Source organism: Lotus japonicus, chromosome 5, assembly GCF_012489685.1.
Source record: "Lotus japonicus ecotype B-129 chromosome 5, LjGifu_v1.2".
Lineage (NCBI taxonomy): Eukaryota > Viridiplantae > Streptophyta > Magnoliopsida > Fabales > Fabaceae > Lotus > Lotus japonicus.
Window position 1 is genome coordinate 49,575,909 of NC_080045.1, and position 23,019 is coordinate 49,598,927.

The 23,019-nt window shown below is 37.9% G+C and overlaps 1 protein-coding gene and 1 pseudogene across 1 annotated transcript; both read right to left on the reverse strand.

Annotated features, from left to right (window-relative positions):
* Positions 1-8,166: 8,166 nt before the first annotated feature.
* On the reverse strand, positions 8,167-17,900 carry LOC130719706 (alpha-galactosidase-like; annotated as a pseudogene).
* A 3,605-nt stretch (positions 17,901-21,505) lies between these two features.
* On the reverse strand, positions 21,506-23,007 carry LOC130718925 (probable aquaporin TIP-type alpha). Its single transcript, XM_057569576.1, has 3 exons — positions 22,875-23,007; positions 22,427-22,677; positions 21,506-21,889 (listed from the first exon to the last, which is right to left on the reverse strand). The coding sequence occupies exons 1-3, from the start codon at positions 23,005-23,007 to the stop codon at positions 21,506-21,508; spliced, it is 768 nt and encodes a 255-aa protein (XP_057425559.1).
* Between the last annotated feature and the right edge of the window lie 12 nt (positions 23,008-23,019).

Genomic DNA, 23,019 nt, shown 5'->3' on the forward strand with positions numbered 1-23,019 from the left:
CAGCCAAAGAACAGCCCAAAAATCCTATGCAAAGCCCCCCAAAAAAGCGCCAGGCGGTCAAAAAAGCCCAGCAAAGCCCACAAAAAAACAGGGATCCCACCCTATAGACACAAAGCAATCTAGAAAAAACAAAAAACCCAACCAAGAAAAACCAGCGGGGCTCGCTCTACAAGGGCTATCAAACCCTTCTAGCCAAAATTTGTGTCGCGATCTCACCTTCAGCTATGAATTCTGGGCAGTCGTACCTCATCCCGAGCCGCTTCCCCATCAAGATAGCACTTCTTGCACGCGTCATTACGCTATAGGGATTAGAGAGCTCCTTAGAGAGAACCATCAGCTCTTTTCCGGTTGACACCTCCTCATCATTGGTCGCTGCAACGGCCATAGTCACCGGCGGAACCTTCCTGCTTCCCTTAGCCTCGGTCTTCTTTGGTCTGCCTCTGGGTCTCCGCAAAAGCACAGATACTCCCTGTAAGACCCGGATTTTCGGAACAAGTTAATTTCCGACTCACGCGTGGAATCAGTGTAAACGTGACAGGAGTTTGTTGTTTGAGAAAGATCAATGAAGAAGAAAGTTCAGGAATTGCTTGAGGAAGGTTGCGTCGTTGGTTTCGGAGTTAGTGCGAGTCGTCTGCACACCTGCCTTATGGCGAGCGTGTCCAGAATAGGCTATTTCGCTCTTAAAGCAACGTTTTGAGTGAGATTTCGAACTCTCGGAAAATTTAAAGTTTCTCTTTATTTTTCCATCGACCAGCGTTTCATTTCGGAACTCTGGACTGTACGCACGATAGGTTTCACTTTTCGGATGTCCGCCGACGCTAATTTCTTTGCTTCGAAACCCTATTTTCGAGCAATGGATGAAGACTTTTTCTATTCTGGACTTCTAAAAAAGATTCCGTCCACGTTGCCAGACTTGTTTCGACATTTCCAATCTTTCTTCTGTTGGAAGTTTTGTCGTTTGAGCATCACAGCAAAAAGTAGTTTTTCGGGACAGACTAACTTACACCGCTTTTGGCGTTTTGGATATCGTTTTTCCTAAATTTTAGATATTTGTTTTGAGTTCTGGAATTCTGACGCCAGAATCTCTCTTAGAATTCCTTGGTGAACATGCTGCAAAAATCGGAATCGCGAAATTTTCATTTTCCCGAGATTTCGCCCGCCTATAAATAGGCGAAAAAGCAAAATATCTTTCATTTTCCTCCATTAGTGGCCCAAATTCGTGGAGAGCAAGGGGGGAGGAGATTTTCGCGAAAACTTGACCAATCTTCGTGCAGTTCGTCCCTACTTCTAGGTATCAAGGTAACTAACACGATTCCTACCTCTGATTGTTGTTTCTGTTGCGTTTCTAAAGCCGTTTCTGTGCTCTAAGTTTTGAGCTTTTTCTAAAATTGTCTGATTTCTCTGATTTCTTGCTTGGGTTATGTTCCTTATGTTACCCTGAGTCTAAAACCTCTGTCAGTAAACTCTGATTGCGATTCAGTTGTCCAGGATCTGAAAAATTGACTCAAAACTCTTTTTGTCTCACATTTCGAAACTTTATTGTCAAAAAGACTTAATCTGACTTCGTGCCTTTAGGATTTGTTGTCACGGATGTCATGAGGATCATTGCTGTCAAATTTGTTTTCAGAACTGATAACTTTGAAGTTTTGAGCCTTTATTTTGGACCAAAATGCCCCTGCGTAGCCGTATTTCGGCCCGATTGTCCGAAAATTGTTCTGACAGTTTCTTTGCCTTAGTTTTACCCTAAAAATACCTTGTAAACTGATTTGATCGAAAAAAAAGAGCCGAAGCCCTTTTCTCCTTATGGTCGTGGGTTATTTCCTTAGGGGGGGGAGTTTTCGTTTTCGAAAACTTGTCCTTTCGTACCCGATTGTCGTATTCTGAAGCTTTAATGCTTTGTCTATCGTTTATGTATTGTTTTGCGATCGAACTAATCGATTTTGTTTGGATTCTGCTTTGTTTTTCTCCGAGGTTCAGTTAAGGGAACTTTGGAAGACTCAGAGCAATTGTTTGAGGAGAACTTTGTTTGCGAAGCTGGAACAGCTCGAGGTTAGGGCAACTTACTATATACTAGCTATGAATGCATGATAGGCGTCGATCAATTCGACTTATGCTTTACTTTGATGTTGATTATGTTGATGAACTGATGTTGTGATGTTGTGCTTTGTTGGATTGAGCGTTTTGACGCAACTTCGGAGTGGAGGTTCATTGATCTGGTGATCTTTGACATTTCGGGTTGGATGAACAACCCTAGGCAAGTCCGAATGTGGGGTTTGAGACTTAGCCATTTGTTGGGATTCGTTGGAATTCCTAGACTTTCCCCGGGAAATGTATTTTGGGTGGTTGATCTTTGAAAACTTAGAATGATAGAGCTTTCGAAAAATAAAGACTTGGGAAACTTAGACTTTGAGAAATAAACTCATAATTTGACTAATTTGAATTGAAACCATTTTTATTAACGTTTAAGCATAGGAGAACTGAAGGGGAAAAATATTTATGAAAGGCGGGGAAAAGTCGACTTATGTTGTGGGTTTGGAGAGTTTGGAATTGGGAAAGCCATCAAGGTGGGCTATGGTGATGATTGAAAGTCACCGAGTACTCTAGTACTCCTGGTAGTGTTGTTCGAGTCGTGTTGTATTGACCGGCACAGACTCTGGGTTTTGTTTGGGCTGTGTTGTATTGACCGACACTAGACCCTCGTGTAATCTTGTTGGTGGAGTTGTGTTGTATTGACCGACACTAGACCCTCGTGTAATCTTGTTGGTGGAGTTGTGTTGTATTGACCGACACTAACTCTTGGGTTGTTTTGAGTTTGGGTCGGAGCAGCTTTTGACCATCGAGATTTGATGAGTCAGATGACTCAAGAAGTCATCAAGGGTGATCGCACTCCTTTCATAAATAATTGTCTTTTGTCGCCGAATCGACATATACCTTCGGGTACAGTATATGCCTTCGGGTACAGTATATCTATATACCTTCGGGTACAGTATATCTATATACCTTCGGGTACAGTATATACCTTCGGGTACAGTATATGCCTTCGGGTACAGTATATCTATATACCTTCGGGTACAGTATATTCCTTCGGAGCTTCACTGAGGCGTGAGACTTCGTGAAAGCATGGAACTTCACTGAAGCGTGAGACTTCGTGAAAGTGAGTAAGCTTCACTGAGGCGTGAGACTTCATGAAAGCAGAAACTTCACTGAGGCGGGAGACCTCGTGGAGACGGGAACCTTCGCTGAAACGGGAGACTTTGCGGAGGCGTACACCTTTGCTGAAGCGGGAGACTTTGCGGAGGCGTGCAACTTCACTGAAGCGTGAGACTTCGTGAAGGCGCGAAACTTCACTGAAGCGTGAGACTTCGTGAATGTGTGAGATTTCACTAAAGCGTGAGACTTCGTGAAAGCGTAAGACCCCATTGAAGCGTGAGACTTCATGGAAGCGTGAGATTTCATCGTCGTTTACCCTAGGGCAACGACAGGGAACATTGGTTTAGTTGGATACGTGTGTGTTGGGAGGACGATACATTGTTTGACTAACCTTATCACCTAACTTCATATGTTGAGATTATGATGATTTGATGTTGATGAACATCGTTAGATATTAATGATTGAACTGTGTAGGAGATTCGAGAACATGTTATGTATATACCTTAGAGTAGGCAATACATAACTTATATGTATATATATACAACCTATGTATATACCCCCTTTATCACAAGTTGATTGTATATCTATTGTATTCTGTAAGTTGACCCTAGCGCCTTGGCTTTGTTTGTATGTTTGTGTTTGGGCGGTCGGCCTGCTGCCAAGCGTCTGTCAGCCGGTTCGTGATGATTCGTTGTGCGGGAAAGACCCGGAGCGGAACGACTATTACTGAAGCTTTCGACGAGGACCCGGACTTCATGCCTGATCGAGGGAGGGTTGATGATAGTAGTATGGGGTATGGGTGGTTAGAGTCTTTTGGAGTTGGTTGTTACTGTAATAGCTCTGATTCGTTTTGCTTTTGGGACAGGGTAGGTTCCCGACGCATGGCTTTTTGTGTGGTTCTCTTACGGAGGGATCACAGTGAGTCAGTCGGACCATAGGGGTCTTTGCTTAGGCCATATTGAGGCCGACTTTCTCCTAGTGGTTTGTAATTATACTTTTTCTCACTCACACTTCTGGATCTGTAAATATTTGCCTACGGGCACACTACTTTGGAGTCACTGCGAGTGTGTGTGACGGGGAAGTGCAGCTGAGGCTGTACATGTTTATATTTGATGTATATCGGTTAGTTTAGTTGTTGGGCTTTGTCTTTATTTCTTTATTGCTTTTATTAAAAGGAAACAATCAATCGAAAAAAAATTACCTGTTTTCCGCGTAAAGATTATTTTTGGTTACTAAAGTGACACCTGGAAATCGGGGTGTTACACTCCCTCAATGGCAGGAGGAAGCTGAGCACTGGAAAGCCCAACCCCCTCCCTACATGGAGACCCGGAACCAGAAATGGCGGCGGTCTCCACGAGCTCCTCCGCCCCAAAGTCCTCTCCCACTTCACTCCCTCCAACCAGGTCAGCCTCTGTAGACACAAAGCGTTGCAGCTTGGGCACCTCCCGGATTACATCCGCTGAATCTACAAGATGACGTTGGGTTAGCTCAGGAAAGAGGAAAAGCGCAGGGGTTTGGAACTCCAAACAGCACCCCCTGTCTAGCCCCGTGACCATCTCCTCATCCCTAAAAAAATTCCCACTGGTCTTGTACTGTGCAGCCACCACCGGAGGTGCTCTTCTGCAAGGAGCTTGCAAAACAGAGTCAGGAAGCTCCTCTCTTGGGAATCTGGCCGGAGCAACTAAGAGGGCATGCCCTCCCACCTTGAGGCCATCAAGAGCAGCCATGGCGAAGGCAGCATGCTTCTGAGACAAGAACCGAACGAATCCAAAGCGAAATCGTCTTCCAATCTTCCGAAAACGTTGCACAAAGACCCTAGAAAGGCTCCCAAACAGAGAGAAGAGGCCTCGAATATGATGGTAGCTGATTTCCTCTTCGATTCCGTCGACAAAGAGGGTCGCCGAGCTGCACCGCGACCCTCTGGAACTCGGAGGAGAATCGCCCCTTTCGACCTCTGTATTCTCAGAAATCGACCCCTCACCATCGACATCTAGGGCCAGGATTGGACTGCCCCAGACCTCCAACGCCTCACCTTCATCCACTTCGTCGCCTTCCGCCACCAAATCGCCTTCAGTCGCCGTCGCTTCACTTGCAGCCGCCGCCGAGCCTGTTTGGGTTAAGGGAACCCTAGCAGAGCTTGGCACCATCGCTCCCTTATTGTTACTATAATTTTTTTTTTTTTATATTTAACGTAAGTGTATTAGTGTATGTATATAATATTTATCATGAGAATTGAAAACTATTATACATATTTAATAATCATTGAGAAATTAGTTTAAACTGGTCATTAGTGGTGATGATGATAAGTAGCTTGATAATTTTATAAGGTCCTGTGAATATAATAAAAAAAAGAGTTAGAAAGCGATTTACGTGAAAAATCTAAGCCGTCATGAATTTATGAACGTTATGCCTCATAAAATATTTTTTTATTGGACTATTATATATCATCCAAAATTATTCCACATTGGTGATGTATGTTATGACAAGGAGCTCCTCTAAGCTTAAGGACTAAGAATTGTGCACGTGGCAACTTCTTGTTATTACACGAGTGCAAGTTTTCTCTTTGAAGATAATGTGATCAAGGATTAAGATCTACAGTTCAGTTATGAATTGCATCGTCATGCAGTTTTTAAATAACAAAAATATTGATTAGGGACATATAATTTGAGGATAATAAAGGGGCTCTGATATTGTTAAATGATTTTGTGGTACGAAACAAATTCGTATACAACTAAGACCGAGGCGTGTTTATTTGAGTGATGATATGTAGGCGTGCTATTGAACATACGATCGATATACGAGTTTGTGGAAGTTTTAGACTGTCACAACTCGTGAAGTTACAAAAAAATGAAAATGTAATTCTAGCATTAATGTTGGCAGTTTCAGACTGTCAAAAATGCAAATGACTGATTTATGACGGTACTATACTAGGGTCTAAAGGTCATTTCCATAAATTTACCTAGGCCTTGATTTTCTTGGATCTTATTTCAAATCGACCTAGAGAATTTGCATACGTTAATTATATAGGAAAAAATACAACATTACTTTATTCGTTCAACAACTTTAAGCTAGGGAATTTAGGTGTAAGGAACGGAAACATATGGTTCCCGAATGGGATGATCGCCCTCCAAAAGAAATTTTTTCCTTAATAGAATGGTATACAAATATTGTATCAACCCTTTTAAAAATTCTACACTGCATTTTTCAGTTAGTCATAGTTAATTTTGTTTAATTTATCAAATTTTCAACCCTTACTTATTTTTTCTTGTTTTGTCCTAGACTCCTTGTGAGCTTCATAATCTTTAATTGAAACCATGAACATATTGTGACTATTCATGAAAGATACTAGAAGATGGGATAGGTTTACTTCAAAAGCTTACAAGAATAAATCATAAAGATTGAGAATAATGTAATATAGAAAGAAATGGCCAAGCTGATATGGATTCTTTTGAAAGCCATAGATTCATGCATTGGAATTTTTTCGAGGGTGAATAAGAAATTAAAATAAATAATAAGATCCACATTTGATAAAAAAGAGTTTTCAATAGTTTATAAGTGAAAAAGCTTATACAAACATTACTTTAGGGTTTTGAGTGAAATATATATATTGTCGTTCGCTAATGTTGTTCACTCCATCTAATGTAGTTACAAACATATATATTAATGTTGGTGCGCTGAGGTTTGATGGGCATGCCATTTTCCGTCCTTCGAATTCTTGCTTTGAGGTTGGTGAAGGTTCTGGCTCCGCTGATGCTAGGGGCCTTCAAGCCTGTCCAGAAGATTTCTCAGTTAGTGCGAGGGAGGAGTTCCTTGAGGTTGAGGCCATTGCTTGTGATGTTGATCCCGCTCTATATTTTTCCCCTCCGAGGCCTCGTCCTCGTGGCCGGCCGAAGAAAACTTCGGGGAGGAAGCGTGAGTGCTCTCGGCGGCCTAGGGGTCGTCCCCGTAAGTATGAGAGTGTGGATCTCGTTATTGAGCCGGCATAGCCCAGTCCTCCTTCACCTTCGGGTCCTTATTTCACCCGAGCGAGGAAGGCTTCGTGTCTTGCTAAATTCTCAGGCATGTCTTTCCCTTGTAGTGATGAAGAGGCCATTCGAGGGTTGACTGCAGTAATTAAGGAGAATTTTCCTTCTAGGTGTTAGGAAGGTGTCTCTTTTCTATTTTGGCTGGTTTTTTAGTCTTTCTTGGTTGGCTTGGTGGTCTTTTTGTATTCCCTCTTGTTGGGTTGCTTCCCTCCCTTGATTATTAATGAATAATCTCTCTTTTGCTCTTGAAAAAAAACAAACATATATATTAATATCCTCCCTATCGTTCTATAACTGTGAGGTATATCACCTCACACCATACCATAAACATATGGATTGTATGACTTGGTATATTGTGTTTATAAGCTTACATGGTCAAATGAAAGGAAAGACCCAGAAACAACCCATGAGAGATTCGACAAAGCTGTATCAAATTAAAATGGGGGATGGTTTGGTCTCATAAAAGTGTTAATCACCTAGCGAGATAAAAAGGTAGTCTAGCCATAGAAAGAGGATATTGAAGAAATCCAAACCAATGAGATTGGATCAAATGACTTTTCCCTTCAAAACCGATTCAATCTAATCTGCGAACATCCCTACTATCTACAAAAGGGAAATAAATGTTCTGGTCCAGGCATCTTGGTTTTTTACTCTTCTAAGAATATTTATGAATGTTGCGAAGAGAAAGGAATGATGAAAACACCTTGGAGAGGAAGATTAAGGTTGAAGAAGGCTTTTGTCATTGGTTTATCTCTTCTACACTAATTTGAGTTGTTAGTCATCATCATTATAAGGGTTGTATTTTTCATGTTTATGATCTGTGGTTAAACATCTTTCTTGACGTTGTGATGTAATTAATGTTCTGAACGCCAATTTTAATTTGGTGAATCATTTTTATTTGATTGGATTATCACCCCATAATATCTCTAAAATTTTATTTAATCACTTGCAATATTTTATTAGTTGATTACCAACTCATACTTTCTTTTAGTCAATTGTGGTTAAAAGCAGAGACCTCTCCCAAGACAGATGGTTGTGTTGAATGCTGCATAATTTTACACATATATAATCAAAATCATAGATAGTTTCATTGTAGATATTGTAAATAGCATAAGTCATTTTCAACATATCTTACCTCCCATAAATCTCTTGCATCAATTAAAGTCTCTGGTTTCAAACCAATGTCAGACCAAGATGCAATTACTGTTGCATTTGATGAACTTCTATTCCACAACACCACAGCTACCTTGTTACCACTGAGAGGACCTGCCCACACCTGCCACAATGCATTTCAATCAAGAAGCTATTTTGTGAAATCTGACACCCATTATGCATGTCTATACACACACATTAGCTTATATTTGCTTTATATTTGTATGTGATAAGATCGAGGCATATGCATTTAAATAATAAAAATTGTTCCATATTAGTGTCAGAGTTTTGTAGTGATATATGAGTTGAAAGCACATATTATATATACTCACCGGAGTAGGATGTGAAGAGTGGGTAGCGGAAAGGGTGATAAGCGACGGCTCCGGAGCGGAAGTGGGCAGAGGGAGTTTGGTAAGCGATTAGGGAAGTAAAGAGGGGTCTCGGAAAGGGGTGACTGTGGGGAAGAAGGGTTTTTATAGGAGAAGGGGGAAAGCTGGAAGGGTGACGCGTGTTGGACGCGTGTGGAAGGTTGGAAGTCATGATAGTTTTGGGGAGGTGGGTCGCGTGCAATGGGGAGTTACTGCGCACGATGGGACGGTTATGAAAGGTGAAGTGACGGTTCCGAAGAAAGAGGGAAATTGATGTAACCGACACATCACGTGGGGCAGTCACGTGGGGCAGATAGGGATTTGAAAGGGTTTTAAAATAAGGGAAAGCGCGAAAAGCCTCGCCACTATAAAGATCAAACACCATCGCCTGACAGGTGACACCAACAACAAAGTTCAGTCGCTCGCCGGGGTTACCGCCAGTCAATGATTGAATGATCAGCACATGACCCATGCCTGCCACCTTTCCCGCCGGCGAACGATCATACACCTGCTCCAACTTATCGCCAATACGAAGTAATCGTTCTCGCCGCTTGTGGACTTGTGGACTTGCCAGCTCGGGTTGCTCGTCAAGTCAGTGGACTGGGTAACTGAAAATGCTAGTTTCCTTTTGCTCACGCCATGTTGGCGATATAGTTTACTTCTCTTTTCTCAAGCCATGTTGGCAGTACAGATTCCGGTGTACTGTAAGACATATGTAAAAGCATTTAAAAGACACACTTAGCTCTCGTACCTCGAGCTCGGTGTCTTGTGGACTAGTGGACTGGGCGAGCCCCTAGAGGGGCAACGCCCAGCATGTATCCCGCCCTGAGGCGGGGCCCTGGCCTTCAGATGGGCCTTGACCTCGGAGGCCCAATTGGCCCAATAGGTAGTACCCAAGCTCTATAAATAGGAGGTAGTTATCAAGTGTAGGGGACTTTTTGGCTCATTTGATGAAATGACACATGAAATTCAGCATTCTCTCTCATTCTCATTCTCTCTAGCACAATCCTCTACTCTCTAGGTACTATACCTATCCTCAATGTTCATTCCCAGAACAAGCTCCATATTAAAAAAGAACAAAAATACAGAGAAAAGGGGAAATAAGGAAATTACCTCCAAATCATTATTATTTTTCACTTTCCTTCCTTGAACTCCTAGTTTGTCTACAACACCATAAGAAGAGTGCAATTTGTAAGTTCTATATATCATCCCTATGTATTGAAGAAATCATTGTGTCTTTCTTTAAAGAAATTCAAGAGTTATTTTTTCTGTTCATATATACCTTGGTTTACTGCAATCACTTCTGGGTTGCTTATAAGTTCATGTGTGGTTTTATCCATTGCGCGAATGTGACAACCAACCAACAAAGGAGCCTATACATGAAACGGTTGATAGTTAAAAGTGTTGAACAAAAAAATACATTTTCTTGAGATGCCACAAGAGATCAAGGCCATATAAGCATCAAAATTTTATTTTCTATCACCTTAGCTAATGCCCATATGCTGAAATGAGCACGATATTCTTCTGTAGACATGCCTCCATTTCCCACTTCGAGCATGTCCGGATCTAATATACAAAAAAGTAGTGGCATATATCTAGATCTAATATTGGAGTTTGATGTAAATGTAATTGCAATATTTTGAAGTTCAATGATACACATATATCAATAAACTATGAAACTAGAGAGGTTAAATAAATACCATTCCATCCTCCAGGTCCGGCATAAGATGCCCATCGATCATTTGAATCTGCTATGGAAGTCATACTTTAAGAGAGAAAAATTAGTTCCCCAAATGTACCAAAAAGAAATAGGTCCCCATGCCAAATTCAAATGAAGAAAAGAAATTCAATAATGCAAATAAATGGAAATAAATTCTTGAGTTTATACTACTTTATGTCAATTTTGTTTTCCATATATACACAACTATTTTTAAATAGAGACATTTGTCAAGTATCCAGTTTGCATGAATGTTAAATACATTAATGCTAACCTTTTCCAGTTATCCTCAATATCTCCTGTTGTTCTCCAACTATTTCCCACACTTTTACCCCAAATTGCAGGATCTTCCCATCCCCTATGTTTGAGAAGGAAATAAATCAAACACTCTATATTTCTGATAAAACTTAAAGAGGGAAAACAAAAATGGAAGACTAATATGACTTTCTTTTGGTATGAAAAACAAACGTCATCAATTCATCGCCAAATTGTCTCACCATTCGCACATAGAGAAGAAGATTGACCTTTCTGTGTTTGATAAAGCTTGACTCATTGGTGGATACCTGTTTCACAAAATGTATATGAAACTTTAAATTCATGGTTTTCATGTAACGGCAAATATCTATTTGAATTTGAAGGCACATACCTTTCTTTGACGCTTATACCATGATTTTCACAATTATCATACTTCAAATAGTCAACTCCCTGAGGTGAAGTTTAATACGATATTAGTTAAACTAAGTTTAGGATGTGATTAGGTTGATAGAAATGCAAAATGGCTTTCAAATGAATGCACCATACCCATGAAGCAAACGTTTTTGCATCTTATGTCCTAGTGATCCAGGCATACGTTTACTGCATGTTTGATTTCTGCAAAGAATTATAAATGGTCAGATATGTTTGAAATGATCATTAACAAATTTATGATCTTGGTGTAAGGTGAAGGTGGTGTGTTACCCAGCATCTGAATAGATCCCAAACTTCAAACCTTTGCTATGAACGTAATCAGCGAGAGCCTTAATTCCTGAAGGAAATGCGGCTGCATTTGGGACCATATTTCCCTATCAAGATGGTTTTCAAGTTTCAAAATTAATTCATGCACTAGATAGAAGGAAGAAAAATGAGCATATACAAATTAATTGGAAACACAAATCACCTTCGCGTCTCGATTAAGTTCAGCCCAACAATCATCTAAAAATCATACAAAATCATTTATATTAGAAATGTTTGGCATAGTACAGTATAACGAATTGTTAATAAGTATGAAAATTTGGGAGTTTCATATTTTATTTTTGATTTTAAATAAGTAAAGTAGTAAATGATCAGACACTAGTAAATTTAAGAATAATGCCTAAAACCGTCCTAAAAGTAGAAAGTTAATTTTATTCCCTACTTCTAACTTTTTAGGTGTTAAATATTACGACAAAAGTGGAGTGTCGGCGAGTGGTCATGATTTACTTAAGAAATTTAATTTTCTTAAGTAATGTAATAATAATAATAGTAGTAGTAGGAGTACATGTAGTACCTAAATTAATATATTGATACCCTAAAGCTGCAAGCCCCGTTGACACCATTGCATAAGCTGTGATAACAAATAAAAGAAATATAACATGAGATTGAAAATTTTGAAGTTTTCTTTAAAGGATAAAAAAATATATTAAGTAAAAGTTCAAGAGTGCTTCAACCCAATATAAATAACATCAACAAAGTATGACCACCTCAACTACATGGAAATTATAAGCTTTCATCCATCTCACAAAAATTGAGGAATTTGACAATCAAACCAGGATTGAGAATATATTGATGAATTTCAACTCATATAATGAAGTTACCTGTTTCTCGAACTATACTTTCATTGAGATCACAACCAAAGTGATTCCCGCTATTCCACCTGATACGCATCCAAAGCCATATATATTCATAATACACTTTTATGATTTTAAGACAAAACGAATTAAAAAAATTAAAAGTGGGTCCTCACTTTTCACATAATATATTTTCAAAAAGATGCGTAGATCACATATGCAATATCTACCATATTACTCAATAATCTTTATGATTGTTTTATTTTTGGTACATTGGAAAGATAAATTGCACCCGTCAGAAATCAATCCCTGGACCTCCCCTGCTACCCAACTCATACGTCCCCTAACCCCTACCATTTGAGCTATCCTACGGGAACATCTAACATTAATGTTTGATTGCATTTTTAGTTTTGTGTACCTAAAAACATATTTTAGGAACTATTTTTTAAAACTATTTCTCAGGAAAAAAAAACTGTCAAATGATATTTTTTCTAACAATAAAAAAACTGTAATATGTAAACTAAAAACAAAAATAAAAAATATCTCTGAACTGTTCTGATATTTTAGTTTTGAAAACAAGTTATTACAAATGAATTTTTAAATTTTCCAATTTTTTAAAACTGTATTAAAACGACCCTAATTATTTTCCAATTTCTACTTTGTGGCAGTAAAAAATTTCCACAATAATGGATGTTTGTTGTAGTTGATACCGTAGACCATTGTTCTTTACGTATTAGAGCTGATATATTTTCAACAAAGACTACTTGTTTTGATGCTTGAATATTATATTTTTATTATTTTAATAAATGAACTAGTAATAATAAAATTATTTAAAATATGATTAAAAATATATATATATATATAATAAAAAAATTAATGTAGCAAAAAAAAAATTGAATGTATTGAAATACGACGGTTTCAGCCCCCTCAATTTCCCTCCCCTCGCTCCTAATTTTTGAAGCAAACAATATCATATTAAGAAAAATTTGTCCCGCCAACCAAACACTAAGTTAGTTATATTAATTTATAAAGTGACATTCTTCGCTTTTTAGGTACACAAATTTTTCTTATTTTATATACTCTCTATAAATGCAAGATTTCCTTGAAGAAAAATAAAGTAAGAAAAAAAAAATTATATCAGTATAACTAACACCATATGAAATGTTCTTTACTTTCATAATCATAAAATTATTGTGATATTAATAAAAGGGAAATTTTGTGATTAACCATGTTAAAAATTAATTCACTATGCCTTCTCTCCTCTGCTTCGCTCTTGACCTATTCCCTTTGGGTGGCCGCCGCGCCGCCACTATGCGCGGCGGCAACCCCTTTCGTTCTCTCACCTCTCTTCTTCTCTGGCCTTTCCGCTTCGCACTCTTTAGCTTTCAATAAGGTGGAGGGCTGCCCTTGCTGTTTCTCTCTTGGAGCGGCTGATCTGGGCCGCGCTCACCTCTTGTCTCGGCGGTCCTTCTACCTTCGGTTTCCTCCCCCTCCAGGTCTGCGCTTTGTGGTCCGTTGCCGCCGTCGTTGGTTTCTCGTCGTGGCCGCAGGACTCCACAGATCTTTGCTTTGGTTTCTCCTTTTCAGCGAGGAATCGTCGTTCTTCCAAAGGAACCGACCGCAGGTGGCCGCCGGAGCTTGCTTTCAGTGGTGGGTTTCTCTCTCAGATCCTCTGCTTCAGGCTTCGGTTTTTCAGGTTCCGCTGGTTGGGGTTGTGCGCCGCTCTCTTCGTGGCGCCACCACCTCGCTTCTTGCCTTGCCTCTGTTTCTTTTGGCTTACCCAGATCTGTTCGTGCCTGTTGAGGCCAGATCTGCTCGAATCGGTGCTTGTGGTGGCCTTGTTGTCATCCTAGATCTGTGCTTGCCTGTTGAGGCCAGATCGGCTCGATTCGGTGCTCGCGGTTATCATGTCCTTCGCGTGGTGTTCATGTTCTATGGGCAGTTTCGATTGATGTTTTGAACAGTTTCAATGGTGGCGGCGAGGAGGTGCCAACTGGGGTTCTCTGGGTTTGTAGTGTTTTTCAGGTCTTCTGCTGCGAGTCTGTGTCGTCGCGCGGTTGTTCGGGCGGTTTTAGATGCCTTCGCTTGATGGTCGATGTATGTGCTGATTTGCGTCTCCTCCAATATGGTTGTGGCTCTACTTTTGTTGGGTTATTGTGACTTTTGTCACGCCTAGGTCCCCGGTAGTTGCCCTTCTCGTAGGTCTTTATTTAGTATGGAATGATCCTTCTAGGGTCGGCTTTGTAATATTGGAGGATTATGCACACCTTAGTGTGTGTTGTGTGTACTATCGATTATTATATATAACATCATATATCTTTTGTTTTCAAAAAAAAAATTAATTCACTATGAATCATTTTTTACTAATAACATTTAGTACATATTAATTAAAATATATTCTTTATGTGCTATATTAAATGGATGATGAGACTTACCCCATTGGAGGTGCGTGGCCGAGTCCATTTTCAACCAGATTTCTCCTAAACTGCTCGTTGGACAAGGACCTTGGCACCCTATCTGGTAATAAGCGAGCAGCAGATGAAGTACTTGCATTGAATAGCACAAGGATACAAAAGGGAATAAGCATTGTCTCTATGCTTAACCTACACCTGTCACCTGGGAATAAATGTTGTAATGCCATATTATAATAAAAATATTGATAAATTTAAATGTATATTTATATATCAATATATATGTATTTATGAAGCAAAGTTGCTAGTGCTTCAATGGTGAAATGAATACAATATGTTTGGCAATTTATAGAGAAAGTGCAAGTGGGGAGTTTGATTGCATTGTCCTTAAAAGAACCACTTGTATGTTGTCTAGTAGATAACTAGATCCACGAAATAATGCCTATCCATGCACCGATATATTTTGTTGCTATCTTTTTCTTTTATTTTTTCTTTTGGTTAAAGACTAAATAATTTTAAATTGAATGTTGATGATCATTTGCTAGCAACTGAAAAATCGGCTACGTAAGTGATCATAATTTTTTTTACCAGATGAATCAATTCAAGTAAATGCATTGTTCTTTAATAATCACTTAAGATATATATTGTGTTAATTTTTTACTTCTTTCGAGTGCTTCAATTATTTTGTTTTTTAATAGGTTGTCTTAATTAATCACTCATGAGGATCACTAAATCTCGCCCTTTTGGACAAGTTAAATTATTTATAAAAAAATGAAATTACTTATCCACTTAGTATATTGATCAACCTATATTTGATAGCCATAGGGTTAAATAACTCTCATTAGTGATTTAGATGACTCCTTTAAAAATTATGAAAAAAAGCTAATATAATTAGAATTTTAATTTGTGTAATTTAATTAATGATATAAGAAAATGTATTTTTTAATTGACGTTAATTGCTTTCGGTTAAGCCCACTCAAATAAACGATGATGCGTGTTTTATGACATAATGTGGGCTATACCAACGCTAATGTCATCGTCTATTATCTTAGTATAAACTTCAGTGTCATCACCGTTCATAATGTTAGTCCAAACATTAATGTCAGCTAAGCGGACATTAATGTTAAATATGTACTTAAGTCAATCGTGTCTCACTCTCATACTCTCATCCATAACCTAGGCCTTATACTTTTTATACTTTTTATGCATAAAAAAATCATATAATTATAGTGATTATTTAAGTATATAGATGGAGACATTTTGTGAGCCTGATGATATGAACTTAGCTTTGTCTATTGTTTCAGCTCATGAGGCTGTTGGGCAATTAGAAAGTGAAGGAAATTCAAATCTGTTGATAAAAGTACGCGACTTTTGAATTTTATATGAAGATCAAGTAATACATATATCTTGGATGTGTTCATTTTGTCACTTTGTTGTGGGCAACATCAATTCAAAGTTATTCCACGTTATTGATGACTTATGTCATGGCATGGTGACCTCCTAAAAGTTTAAGGACCTTGAATTGTGTACGTCCACAACTTCTGGTCATTATGTGCAAGTTTTCTTTTTTGACGATATGATCAAACCGTTTATTTTAGGGGATAGATTTAGAAATTTAGAATATCAATGGGCTCCAATCCATAAAAATAGAGTAATCTATAACCACTACATAACTACTTAAATAAAATATTAAATAGGCATAATGTTTTTTTGTTTTTTTGAAATTTCAAAAAAAAAGGCATAATGTTAATAATAAATTTCTAGTGGTTATATGATAAAATAAAATAGCCCTTAAACAATATTAATATACAAGTCACTAATGTACTTTTTTTAATATGCAACCAATTTTTTTGTTAATTGAAACTAATTAACTTATTTCTAGCTAACAACCTCTTAATTAGAAAATTCTTAAAAATTCTTATGCATTCCAAGTCTTCCTACTAACCTTCTAAAATCTTCAAATTTGACAGGCTTAGTGAAAATATATGCAACTATCTCCACTTTTTTCTTATTAATAATTCTTCTTAGTTTTTAACACCAACTTGACATCAATTTCTTCATGGACATTAGAAAAATTTGATAACTCGCAAGCATCATTCTTCTCAATGTTTTCAATCTGATATTTTCCTCCATAGCTGGTCCCCAACTTGTCTTCCACAACTGTCAACAAAATGACAAAGAAAATCATTTATAATTTAAGTTTCATCATACAACTCTTTAATGCTTCTAATTTTCCTTGGTCGTTCAAATAAACTCCCTTCGATCAGAAGATGATGCTTCATGAATTGAAGGAGTTAGTGAAAGAGGTGGAGTAGAAAAACCATTTGGCCCAACAACTTTCATATTCTTTGATGGTAGCCTTCAAGCATTTTGCTTCAATGGTCTCAATTCTTGCTTCAACCGTCGCAATTCTCAAAGTGAACATTCTATTCTTTGACATATATAAAAGACTTAGCAATCAAATTAAAATTTTGATTTCTAACCATAAGCAACAATCTTTCATGAGAATCTCATACCCCTTCTCCACAAGTTCAAAATGCTACTTTTTAGTTTAGGAACATATATAATGAGCATCTTTCATCAATCTAGCTATGAGCATCATCTTTCATATAAATTAAAATGGTGCATTTCCTTTGGATTTGAAGAATCACCAAATTAAGCATTTCCTTTCACCTTCTCATCAAGCTCTGCAATCTCCTTGTAGGCACAATTTAATTGCTTTCTCTATTGTCAAGAAACCATAAGCACTCATCAATATTATTCTTACAATTATTAAGTGCTGACAATAATGTTGGCTCTTCATCTACTTCGTTTTCACCAACAATATTATCTCTTTCTTCAAAATTTGCTTGAGACTCCCAATCAAAATGACTATTTTTGTGGCAATTAAAACACTCAAAGTTAGACTTGCACTCTCCTATCATCACCATCAAAACTGTCATGATTATATCTTTCTCTTCTTCCTCGGCCTTTTGTCCATATCGTTTTCAACGACCACACAACCTTTGACTTCTATCTTCTCTGTTTTCTTTAAAAGAAGCTTTGAGGACATGATCCAAAGGCTTAATTATTTTCTCTACTTTTGAACCTTTCTTCATATGCTTGAAGTGAACCATTAATTGGTCTACCTTCAAAGGGTCTAAGTCCTTTGACTCTTCAATTGCGCAAACTACATAATCAAATTTTGTGGTTAACAAGCGAATGATCTTCTCTACCACACGAACATCTTCCATCATTTCTCCATAACACTTTATTTGGTGCACAACCACCATCACTCTACTGCCAAAATCTGATATAGACTCGGACTCCCTTATGCACAAGAAGTCAAACTCTCCCTGTAGAGTTTGTAGACACACTTTCTTCACTTTGTCAGAACCTTCAAGAGAGATCTTCAAAATCTCACAAGTTTCCCAAAGGCTTTTCTTTGGGTTATTTGGAGTTCAGTATGTAGAGATGCTCACTGATCTTCTACAATTGCATTCATCTTTAAGAGTTGTATAAGATAGAGCTAATCGATTCAAGGTATTCTTAATCCTATTCTATATATGACTTAATCAAATTGTGAAGTAGACATGAATGTATTTTGATCACAGTCACTTTCTTCTTTTTCTCTCTAAGGCATATAACTCGTATCTTTTAATTTGAGTCTTGTCTCTCTTCTTTTTCACTCTTGCTTTTTCTAAGAGGTTTTCAAGTATATTCTCATTGTTATAGAACCTCTAATTGAGAGTATTGTCCGAACAATCTACATGCTTTATATTGATAACCATTTCTAGCTCGTGCGCTCTGTCTTCTCTTCTTTTTTCTTCTTTATATTTTTATTGTGTCTTTCAAATGTGATCGTTGCAAAACTTGATCTTCCAGTGGATATCTTTTAGACGGTCTTCTTGTAGACGTTTAGAGAGTGTAGAAAAAGAGTCCTTCTAAATAATAGTACTATAGGAAGAGTTGATTTAGCTTGTGCTAGAGAGATGAAGAATCAATGGTTCACATGTGAGCTTTTAGCATGTCTTCATTGTCCATGAGAGCTATGAATTGTACTTTTGTCATTTCTTTTAATTCAATAGTAGTCAGTACTTTGATGTTCATTAAATACTTGTTAACCGTTGATGTAATTGTCAGATATGACATTTCTTCTTTAGGAAACAACATGCTTCATAGCTTTTTGAAGACTTGACGACTTTGTAGTTTGTCTTTGATTATTGTGCTCTTGTCAATTTTGGGCAAGTCACATATGGACAAATTTAGCTTTCTATTTTTCTTTATTTTGTCACTTTTCAGCGGATGATTTGACTTTCTTTTACTCAGCTAAGTCTCCATAGATGTGAATCACTTTGTTTGAAAGCTTTGTGTGATGATCCTTTCTTCTCATGGGAAGAGGACTTAGTTAGCAACAATTCCTTTGATGTGACTTGTTCTAGCTTTTGGTAGATTGTGAACTTTATAATATGACACTTGACATGTGTTATGATCAGACAATGAAATCACTGGACTGTGCAGATGATAGACGATGAAGCTCTAGACAGTCCAATATGGACAATGGATCAATAGACATTGTTTTCTGGAACGACTCGTATAGATCCTTTCTTCAAACCATACTTGTGTGGACTATGCCAAGAAATGATAATGCGCGATTGAGATAGCTGATCAGTTGATTTCTCTTTAGAGTTTCTTTCTCTTTAATTAGTCACTTGTCTTTCCCATTCCTATTATGATCTTCAGTAGTTGCTTTCTCATTTTGACATCATTGAAATACTCCTTTGCCATATGTTGAGATCTCTTTTGACCTAACATTTTAGAGCATTTGTTGAGAAACAAATCTAGTGGCATGCTTATAACAACTTCCAGAAGTGATGGGGGAATGAGTACACACCTCAATAGAATTTAATAAACTTTCGTCGAAACAAAGCTGTTAAGAGACCACTAACATTGGGCTATATACCTCGCCAAAATGGCATCTCCAGAAGAAAATTTCAAATCATGATGGACATGACAAAGTCTATATATGCCTAAAATATTTTGGCCCATGCATGACATTAATATAATCGTGTATTAGTTGAATAGATGTCTATTAAATGTGTTATGGAATAAAACTTGATTTGAAGTTTAGAGGGGTAAAAAACCTTTAGTGAACCATCTTAAAGTTTTCAATACGTTCTCTATGCTCGAGTTCCTAAATAATAGAAGACAATTTAGAAAGAAACAAGTGATATATGTTTCTTTAGTTGCTCTTTTGCAAACTCCTTTGAGCCCGCCACTGGAAATTACCACCACCACACCTCCGTTGACATCGTCACCACCACTCATTCTTAACTGGCACCACCATTACTACCAAAGTTTCTTCCTTTCTGTTAAAATATAATATAAAATCATTCACTTAAGCTTTTGAGTTAATATGTTACTTGGCATGGTATCAGAGTCTGGTGCATGTCAAGTAACCAATTATCCTAAAAGCTTAAGTTGTTATGTAAAGATCAAATGAATGATTTTATATTATATTTGTCAAAAATTAATTATCTCAAAAGCTTAAGCCGCAAGAACCCTTTGAGCTTAAAGCGTGGATGAATACACAGACTCACCTCTCATGTGCTTAAATTTTACTTTTTAATTAAAAAGTAATGGGAGCAATAATCGAACTCTAAACTGCTAAGTCAAAGAGACTCATTTTTTTTTGGTTTTCCAAGGTATCCCCACAGCCGACAGCCATGAGACTAATCCTTCGAGGCTCTGAGATCACGCTAAGTGGGTAGGTCTCTCCCAACAAATGCTTCTTCATACGCACCGTCCAGGAATCGAACTCTGGACTAGATGGTTAAGGAGTCTAACTATCTACCAGTTGTGCTACACCTTGTTGGTAAGTCATAGAGACTCTGATACCACGACTAATTATCTCAAAAACTTAAACTGTAGAGTAAGGGTCACATCAATGATTTTATATTATATTCTAACACTTTCCACCTTCTTCACTCGTCTCCCATGTGTAAGAAGAAATTAATTGTTCTTTAATTTCATCTTTAATTTCTCCCAAGGTGTATTGTGGAGCACACTATATATTCATTGACTCATGCTAAACAACACCAATAGCTTGAATAGGTTCACTTTAGGGCCGGCCCTGGGCCTGTGCAAGCAGGCCCACAACCCAGGGCCTCCAAAAAGAAGGGGCCCCAAAAAAAATTATCATTAAACTTTTCCCTAAAATAAAATTTGGTTATAACAATTAATGTTCAAGATGTTATTAATGATTTGAGCTGGCCTAGTGGTTAGTAACTGTGTATGTTACTTTTAGTTTCATGTACCGGGTTCGAATCCCACCTTTTGGTTTTTGAACACACGACCCGTTGCCAAACGAACCAACATAATGGTTCTGATGAAATTTCGAACGTTAAAATTATTAGGGGCCCATTTTTATTTTTTGCCCAGGACTTCCAAAATATCGGGACCGGCCCTGGTTCACTTGAGAAATGGTGCCTATCATAAACAATAGATTCCTCAAAATTATAAAATATTGTAGTGATGGTGAACTAAATCCAAAATCAATTTCTCCATGGCACAATCGGCACATTTATGTCCTATTCGACAGAGTAGTTACTTGAGCCAGAAAAAAGGCAGTATCCTTCAATGATTTCACATTTCTTTCAAATTGTGTCAATTTTAGAACATTGTTTACACTTTATATTGCAGTAATACTGCTCACACTTTATTATTCAAAGTACATATACCAAGGATAATAACATCTAAAAACACTTAATCAACAAAGTTCCGGGTCTATATATATCCAGACTAGCAGACAGAAAAATTCATACACACACTCATAAGCTTAGGCTTATAACATACATAACATACATTACATTTCATAATAATACACACAAAGTTGTAACTAGTAATCTTCAGGAGCCAATGGTTGATGAGCATGAGGAGGCTCAGTTGGGATCATTATGTATTCATATATGAGTGCAGCAAGGGCAGCCCCAAGAAATGGGCCAACCCAGAAGATCCAGTGGTAGTGCCATCTCCAGCCCACCAAGGCAGGCCCAAAAGCCCGAGCAGGGTTCATGCATGCTCCATCAAAAGGCCCACCAACGAGGATGTTTGCCCCAACTACGAGCCCAATTGCCAAGGGTGCAATGTTGCCAATGGTGCCTCTTTTGGGATCAATAGCAGTAGCATAGACAGTGTACATGAGACCAAATGTCATGGCAATCTCGAATATGAGGCCGTGTGCCGCACCAACACCGTATGACACATTGAATCCTTGGGGTCTCTACAATAGGCAAAAGCAACCGTCAATATCTAAGATTCCACAATGCATATTCTAAAAAGGCCTAAAATATGTTTTTGTTATTGAAAATACCTAGAAAAATATTTCTATAGTTTTTAATCCTCAAAATTTTGTTATGTTTTTGTTGTTGCCCATAAATTTTACTTAGACTCACAGAATGATGTCTTTTATCTAATTTGGCATTGTTGAACTCAATTATTTACATAACTCGATCATTGTCGTTAAATTTTGTTTACATGGATCACATGCATGTGCTTCTATGTAAAGTATATATAGATGACGTAAAAATGAGTCAACTCATGAGCTGATTCGATTCACTTTGATTTCAACACATTTAGCTGGGGTTAGGTGGGTCAAGGGAAAAGTAAAACAACTAAATTTGAGCCAACATTTTTCCAACCAAAACCAATCAAAAAGTGAGTTAAACCAAGCTGACTCACGAGCTGAAGCTGAGTTCGACATGGTTACCTACATTATTGAAATTGAGTGGAGGTAAAATAAGGTGAAATTTAAATTTACCATGTTGTTGGTGACAAGCCTCAACAAGAGGGAAGCCACAATAGAACCAAGAAGTTGAGCAATCCAATAGTAGACGGCTCTAACAACTGAGATTCTGCCTCCAAGAAGTGCACCGAAGGTCACAGCAGGGTTGACATGGCCACCTGATACATGCATGCTGGAAGACACAGCAGCAAACAGTGCAAAGGCATGAGCTACTGCAATCACAACTAGCTCACCCGCTGATGCTCCTGGATCCTTGTAAATCTGGCCTGCAACAAAACAACCACACAAAATTAATCATATATAGAATGCATATATGTGTATTAAATTACGAAATGTTAGCAATACAGTCTTTTCAAAACTCTCTCATTTATCAGTTGAAATTCATGCGGAATCCACTAAAAGTATGAGACCAACATAAATTTCAACCAATTAATGAGAGAGTGTAGACAGAATGGTTCATTACGCAGAGCAAGTGCAGAGCCTTCTGCTGCAAAGACAAAGATGCAAGTGGAGACAAATTCAGCTATGGTTGCTCTAATGGAGTCTGGATGGTTAGCCTCATCTAACAGTCCAAACGCGTATCTTCGTGTTGCCATTTCTTTTTCAGT